This window comes from Rhizophagus irregularis, chromosome 12 (assembly GCF_026210795.1).
Source record: "Rhizophagus irregularis chromosome 12, complete sequence".
Lineage (NCBI taxonomy): Eukaryota > Fungi > Glomeromycota > Glomeromycetes > Glomerales > Glomeraceae > Rhizophagus > Rhizophagus irregularis.
The window spans coordinates 4,017,134-4,025,508 of record NC_089440.1 but is presented as its reverse complement, the minus strand read 5'-3'; the positions used below and the strand labels follow the sequence as shown (position 1 = coordinate 4,025,508).

The window sequence follows — 8,375 nt, the reverse complement described above, 5'->3', positions numbered from 1 at the left end:
CGTTTTTTTAGTGAATTTAATTAAGAAAAAACGTTAAAAAGTTTTTTTTTTTTTGATTAAATCCGCTAACAAAAGCATTATACAACTTTTTTTATTGATTCAGCTCATAAAAAAAGTGTTAAATGAATAGGGTTGGTTAAATGGTCGGTTAACGATCAGTTAAACGGTCGGTTAAACGGTCAGTCAAACGGTCGGTCAAAACCGGTCGGTTAACCGGTCGGTCAGAGCCTTTGACCGACCGATATCGGTCACGGTTATTAACCGGTCATGACCGGTTATGACCGTAACCATTGCCATCCCTACTCGTTATACTACTATATAATAAGAAATGAAATTTTTTTTAAAATTTTCATGTAATATAATAATAAAGTACCGTAAATCAAAAAAGTAATATACTGTATAATAAAAAAGAATAAAATCATTCATCATTATCATCGTCTTGATTGAGATCTATTTAAAAATAAAAATTATAATTAAATTAAATCAATTTCATATATTTAAACTTAAATATCTTACCTAATTCATTTAATTCGCAATCCAAGCATTCAGAAACTATAGAATAAATAAATATTGATATATAACAATCGCAATTATTTTAATAATACAATATATACTTACTTGGATTTACTGATGATGATGAAATAGTTTCTATTAAAAATAAAATAAATCAATAAATTGTACATTTATATTAATTTTTTAAACGTAAATTTACCTTGAAATGAAGATAAATTAATCAGTTGAATTTACTGGTTCTGGAAGATTTTCAAAATTTACAAGTCTACTGGTATAAACTGCTCGTGGGTGTGTTTGAAGATTTTTAGATTGATTTTCATTTGTTCTGTTTTTTAATTTATTCTCTTTAATTTTTTCACATTCTTCTATTTGACAATAAATTTCGCTACTTTCGACATCAATGTTATCTAAATATTTAAACAATATTTGACGTAATTCTTTAGCGGTTGGTCTATTTTCTGCTTTGGCATTCCAACATTTAATAATCAAATCTGCAATTAATTTTGGTGTATCTTCAGAAATTTTCGGTCTAAGCCCTTTACATATTTTAACAACCAAAAGATGATCATGAGGAATATCATTATGAGGAATGTCTTCTGACATAAGTTCATTCATCATTATGCCAAATGAGTAAATATCTGCCGCTTTTGTATATTGATATCCGCGTAAAACTTCTGGCGCCATATAAGGTATTACCCCAAAAACTCCTTTTTGCTCATTATCATCTACTGGTTGACACATTCCTAAATCACTAATTGCTAGGACATTTTCATTATAAAATAATATATTGCCCGAATGAAAATCTTTATGAACTTTTCCAGCATCATGAATAGCTAAAAGTCCGTCTATAATCCAATATAAATATTGAATTTTATACTCATATTCTAAATCATTCTTTAAATAATTTCTCAAATTTCCACTCTCATAATATTGTAAAACCATCATATAATTTTGGGTATCTGGATTTTGAGTTATTCCATAACATACGACGGTATTAAAACAAGAAAAATGATCTGAAATATAATATCTAATCTAATATAGATTATTTAGAAGAGAAATTCAGTTATTAAAAAATATATATGTATTATGTAAATTAAAGCAATATTTTATTTTAATTACCTCATTTAAAAAATCATTACTTATATTAGATGAATTCTCTAAACTTTTTAATGCAACTTTTATACTTGATTCATAGACCCATTTTTGATTTTCTATATCCCAATATTCAATATTTCCTTCGGGCCAGTCAGCCGAATAAATTTTACTAAAACCACCTCTGGTAAGATAAGTAACATTTTCAAATTTTTCAAAAGGTATCCATTCAAGACGTTTTGAAGGATGCAAAGCATTAAGTTGTGATTGTTGTATCAATTCATCAATATTTTTATTTCCACTAGTCCAATTTTTAAAATTTTCTTTAAATCTTTTAGCATTACAAGGTCGACACCAATGTGATCCTGTACCTGGTTCATTACATTCTCCACATATCCCATAAACTTCTTTTCTTTTATCTAAATCCTTAATATTTACTCTTTTAAGAGCGAAACTAGGTTCATCTGATTCAGTAGTTGAAAATATTGTAGTATGTAACTATCAAAATGAAAAATGAATGATTAAAAAAAATTCAATAGATACTTATATTGTATATTATATTATAATATTTTTACCTGATATTCACCATCTTCACATTCTTTCCATAAATTTTTAACACCAGTTTTAGTTATTGTAGTCTCAGTTGTATCTGAATTTTGTTTTGAAGTATTCATTTCGTTAAGTAATAATATCACCAATTGTAAATTTTTTAATAATATTAATAATAAAATAATTTTAAAAAAAGTAATTCGAATTATACATATATATTTTTATATTACAACTGCCAAGAAAAAAAAAATTGGACGCTTCTCGTCATTGGATGCAAATCTTCCCTAATTGATATTACATACAGTATATAATGTACCTTTAATATCTTAATTTACTTAATTTACTTAATTTAGAATTTTTGGTATTAATTGTTATGACCTCATGACTAAAGATTTCTTTTTTTGGTAAGATTCGGATTTTTCTCCGTTTTAAAATATTAATAAAGTAATCTTAGCAGTTAGATGAAACTTGATAAATTTAACGATTAATCAATATCTTTAATTGTTAGAAAAAAATAAACGAATATTAGATATTAAAAAACATGTTTCACACAAAAAAAGCATCACAGAAATGATCTTTTCTAAATATAACTATAAATGAAACTACCATAAAATGTTACATGTTTACACCTTTGTATGTACAAATTCTTTAATACTGATATTTTATTAAAACTCCCCGAGTTTTACCGGTTCCACGGTAATTATTTTACAAAATTACTACTCAATACTACAAAATTTTCGGTAAAAGATATGCCAAAAGTGCCAAAGAATTAATGGTGGACAATCTTAGTTGTTTTTGTGGTAGTGGAACTTTAGTTTCTTTGCTTTCAATGGGAAATATTTAATGAATTGTAAAGTGATAAAATCATTATAAACATTAAAAATTCCTTTTTTATTGGCTTATTTTAAATTTATTAAAAAGTACAACGTTAAATACGGTATATACAGTATACAGTGTGTTAAGAAAAAATTGCGCAGATAAAAAACCTAAATATCTCAATAATTATGAATGCTAGGAGGTTGAAATTTTATTTATAAAAAGTACATAATATACTTTTTTTAAATATTAAAATTTTGATGTTGATTTATACTAGGTATTATTTTTTTTTCAAAAAATGATATGAATATATTCTTTAAAATACTTAAAAAATGTTTATCTTTATTTTAAATACGTAAGCTATCCATATACATTGAATTTCTTAATAACCAATATTCTAATTTGAGTCATATTTAATTTTGATGCTATTTTGTTTATTAGATTATTGAGAAAATCAACGCAAATACGTAAATTATAATGTAAAATTAAATTTATTTCTTGTGATAGTTTTAGTTTTCCCAACAACTAATAACCCATCTCATATGAAAAAAAGTTTCGGCAACATTTTTTTTTGAAAATTTACTATTAAAAAAACGGTGCGAGAATGATTTTTAAATAAAAAAAAGTTTCGCAACGTTTTTTAATAGAAAATTTAATAAAAAGAAACGTTTCGCAACATTTTTTTTTGATAATTAAATAAAAAACGTTCTTATTTATTTTTATTCTTAAATATAAAAATTTTATATTGTATAAATACATTTTCTAAAGTAAACTGAATTTACAATTTATAATATTATAATATTTATTGAATTTTAAATAAAAATCACATAGACATAATTTACACATTTACATAAAATCCATGTTGGGTCCTTAAAATTATATAAAATAGTGTATGTAAATTTTATATAGAACTTTTCATATAAAAAACGTTTCCTTTCACTGCTGCACAAAAAATAACAAAAGAAATCGTAGATGACGTGAATTCTGGGTCACAACAATTGTTAGCAAAAATTTTTGGATTTCATACAAAACAACACTTCATCATTGATGTAGCAAAATCATTGACTGCGATTACATCTGTTCTTTACTACTCATCAACTCCTTACCGAGGCCCAGGGAGCAAATCATCAGAGAATCATATCAAAGCCCAAATGTGGGCAAAGATATTTTCGGACGCATTCCTCATCAGATCAGAAATTATTGATGTAAATTGGGAATACTATCACAAAATCCTCGGTAACTGTGGAAGAGGATCAGCTAAGTCCGACTTTGTCGCTGTTATCTTCAATAGCCAATCAACAATTTCCCTTTCTTATAACCGAATTTGAAGCAGATTGGACTCAAAATATATGAAACTGCATTTGAATACAACCGAATACTTGCAGTTGCAAATAATCTAACGGAGGATGAAGTGAATTCGATATGTTTACATATGGATTAGTGAACGGAACAACCATCTGTCTAAGCTCAATGTAAGCGATCTATAATGAAGCAAATAGATCTTTAATCACTTAATCGCTTATAAGACTAAAAATGCTAATTTTAAGCTTCACACTGAAAATCGTGAAACAGACATTGCAAGTGTGCTTCAATTGTTGGCATACTTGAGGTTACATGTTTACTAAGACGGAATGAAACTCAAAAGGTTATTTAATAAAGAAACAAACACACACAATGGAACATTGTTAGCAGCTTTTTTCTATCTTCCAAGGAAAGCTGTCAAATCACGTTTATATAAGACAGAAAGTCACCCTTCGGACGAAGAGGGTTAACTGTATTGCTAAATGAATTGAATACAGAAATACAGGACGTTTAATAGTGCTGATAGTTAAATTGGAATAGTTAGAATTGATTGGAAATAATATTGTATTACATATATGTATTTTTAAAGTTTATGTAATTTATGAATTAGTATTGTATTAGCGAAATAATTAATGTTTTTATAATAAAATGCTAGATTAATCTGAACAGTGCAATTAATTTCCAGAATGGAATGCACACGTAATTTATGTGTATCGAAGTGATAACTTGTTAATATTAATTAGACTTTTTAATTCGTGATCCGTAAGTCAAACTAGCAAATTATGTCGATCATTAGTAATCTTTTTCTGATACCCGGTTTCATTCCTTAAGTAATGCTCTTCATGTAACTCTGACATATTTTAATACATAATATTTATCCCAAAATTTCAAAATTTCTCTCATGATTTTTACTTTTATTTGACGCCACGCCAGAATGGCCGATTCTCATTTTCTGCAGATCCTTTGCAGCTGACTCGTGGGTCACGACTCACGACTTACGAATTAAGTTTATTAAAAGAAAATTAACAAATGTATAATAAATTTTTTTTTTTAAATATATTAAATAGAAAGTAAATAACATGTGTTATAATATTTATTTTATAAATATATCCATTATTCCACCATTTTTTTATTTAATCAATTTTACGTTACATCGCGCAACTTTTTTCTTAACACACTATATTTTAAGGTTTTTTTTTTCCTGCGCACCTGCACAGAATGCAGGTGCCATAAAGTCTTGTGATGTAAAAAAAATGAGATTGTTTATAAAAAATTCTATATTTTATTGAAAACATGTTATAATAATGTAATAAAAGTACTGCTGAAATCAAAAATTTACAGAAAAAAAATGAAGTAATAAACTGTATAATAAAAAAGAAACTACTAAAATTTTGAAAACAAATATACTAATAAGGTTCATTCATCATTATCTTGATTGAGATCTATTTACAAATAAAATAATGATCAATTATATTAACATAATTTCATATATTTAAATTCAAATGTCTCACCTGATTCATCTAATTCACAATCAAAGCATTCAGAAACTATAGATAAAATACAAAATAAATATTAATATAATAATCGCAATTATTTTAATAAGGAAAATATATACTTACTTGGATTTGCTGGTGTTGATGAAATAGTTTCTATAAACAAAAATAAATAATAAATAAATAAATAAATCAATAAATTATATTTTTTTTAAACATAAATTTACCTGATAAAGAATCGGTTGAATTTACCGGTTCTGGAAGATTGTCAAAATTTAAAAGTCTGCTAGTATAAATTGCTTGTGGGTGTGTTTGAAGATTTTCAGATTTATTTTCAATTGTTTTGCTTTTTAATTTATTCTCTTTAATTTCTTCACATTCTTTTATTTGAGAATAAATTTCGCCAAATTTTCCAGTAATTTTACCTACATACTCTCTTAATATTTGACACAATTCTTTAGCAGTTGGTCTATTTTCTGCTTTAGCATCCCAACATTTAATAATCAAATCTACAATTAATTTTGGTGTATTTTCAGAAATTTTTGGCCTAAACCCTTTACATATTTTAACAACCAAAAAATGATCATGAGGAATATCATTATGAGGAATTTCTTCTGACATAAGTTCATTCATCATTATTCCAAATGAGTAAATATCTGCCGCTTTTGTATATTTATATCCGCGTAAAACTTCTGGCGCCATATAAGGTATTACCCCAAAAACTCCTTTTCGCTCATTATCATCTACTGGTTGACACATTCCTAAATCACTAATTATTGGGATTCCTTTTTCAATTAATACATTTCCTGAATGAAAATCTTTATGAACTTTTCCAGCATTATGAATAGTTGAAAGTCCATCTATAATCCAATACAAATATTGAATTTTATTTTCATATCCTAAATCATTCGTTAAATTATTTCTCAAACTTCCACTTCCATAATATGGTAAAACCATCATATAATCTTTAGTATCTGGATCTTTAGTTATACCATAACATATAACAGTTTGAATACAATAAAAATGACCCGAAATATAATATTTAATCTAACAATATTAAAAAGAGAAATTTTGTTTATAAATATGTATTAAAACACGAATATTAACTTTAAAGCAATATTTAAATAATTACCTCATTTAAAAAGTCATTATTCATATTAGATGAATCGTCCAAACTTTTTAATGCAACTTTTACATTTGGACATAGTTTCCATATTTGATTTTCAATATCCCAATAATTAATATGTCCTTCAGGCCAATCAGCCGAATAAATTTTACCGAAACCACCCCTGGTAAGATAAGTAACATTTTCAAATTTTTCAAAAGGTATCCATTCAAGACATTTCGTAAAATGAAAAGAATTAATTTGTGATTGTTGTATTAATTCATCAATATTTTTATTTTCACTAGTCCAATTTTTAAAATTATCCGTAAATCTTTTGGCATTACAAGGTTGACACCAACGCCATCCTGTACCTGGTTCGTTACATTCTCCACATATTCCGTATACTTTTTTTCTTTTTTCTAAATCCATAATATTTACTTTTTTAAGAGTGAAACTAGGTTCATCTGATTCAGTAATTGTGTCATATAAGTATTGATACAAGGCTTTTTCGCTGCTATCATTAATCGTAGTTTCAAGTTGTTCAAATAGCCAGCTCTTGACGATCTCATCATCCTTGTCACTTTTAATCTTGTTGTCTAAAGCCTGCATAAATGTATCGGTGGAGTCTACATTCAAAGACGCAGAATTGATAATTTGTGTTGAATCATCTGAAAAAATTGTAGCGTGTTCCTATTAAAATAAATGATTAAAAAAATGTTTTAATATAAATTTAAATGTTTATTATAATATAATATTTTTACCTGATAATCATTATTATTAGCTTCTTTCCATAAATTTTTAACATGAGTTTTAGAACTAATCTCAGTTGTATCTAAATTTTGGTTTGAATCATCCATTTTATTAGTAATATTTTTCTAATTATTTACTATAGTATTTATCGAATTTATTTAATTGTGAATTATTTCATGTTAATTAAAAAAATATCTTATAAAAAAAAAGTAATTATAACTGCAAAAAAAAAAAAAAAAAAATTGGGCGTTACTTTGAATAATGAATGTAAATCTTCCCTAATTGTTACATAATGAACCTTGAACCATAATTTTTATGCCCTCATGACTAAAGGTTTCTTTTTTTGGTTCCATTGAATAAAATTAAGTTTCAGAAAAAAAAAAATTCGTTAATTTATTTAATTTTCCTTTCATATGAAAAATACAAGTGAACATATGTAAATATGTAAATGTTTATAATTTCCTTTTTTAGATGGAACTTGATAAAGTTAGACCTCCATATAATCACCCTCTATATAAGAACACCTCCTTATAAGCACCTGTTTTGCTTAACCTACATATTATTTTTATTAATAAATTAACTCCTATATAGCTACAACTCCATATAAACCTTAATCTAGGTTTAGTAGGAAAAGACGATCACCCGGCAGGAATTACCCAAACATATAAAAAAAAGAAATTTTTTTTTCCCGGGAAAAAAAAATGTCGCTTAACGAAGACGTCTTTCTCAAATATTTGAAAAATTAAAAGAAGATA

The 8,375-nt window shown here is 26.0% G+C and overlaps 2 protein-coding genes across 2 annotated transcripts; both read right to left on the bottom strand.

Moving 5' to 3' along the window:
- Window positions 1-418: 418 nt before the first annotated feature.
- OCT59_004410 (uncharacterized protein) lies at window positions 419-2,279 on the bottom strand (the record flags this gene model as incomplete). The annotated part of the gene is made up of 6 exons (XM_066148258.1): window positions 419-450; window positions 517-552; window positions 619-648; window positions 783-1,545; window positions 1,633-2,103; window positions 2,181-2,279. 6 exons carry the CDS (start codon window positions 2,277-2,279, stop codon window positions 419-421), a joined length of 1,431 nt encoding a protein of 476 aa, XP_065996877.1.
- Window positions 2,280-5,688: 3,409 nt separating this feature from the next.
- Window positions 5,689-7,727, bottom strand: OCT59_004409 (uncharacterized protein; the record flags this gene model as incomplete). The annotated part of the gene is made up of 6 exons (XM_025323457.2): window positions 5,689-5,714; window positions 5,784-5,819; window positions 5,892-5,921; window positions 5,993-6,745; window positions 7,242-7,560; window positions 7,632-7,727. The coding sequence occupies 6 exons, from the start codon at window positions 7,725-7,727 to the stop codon at window positions 5,689-5,691; spliced, it is 1,260 nt and encodes a 419-aa protein (XP_025180714.2).
- Between the last annotated feature and the right edge of the window lie 648 nt (window positions 7,728-8,375).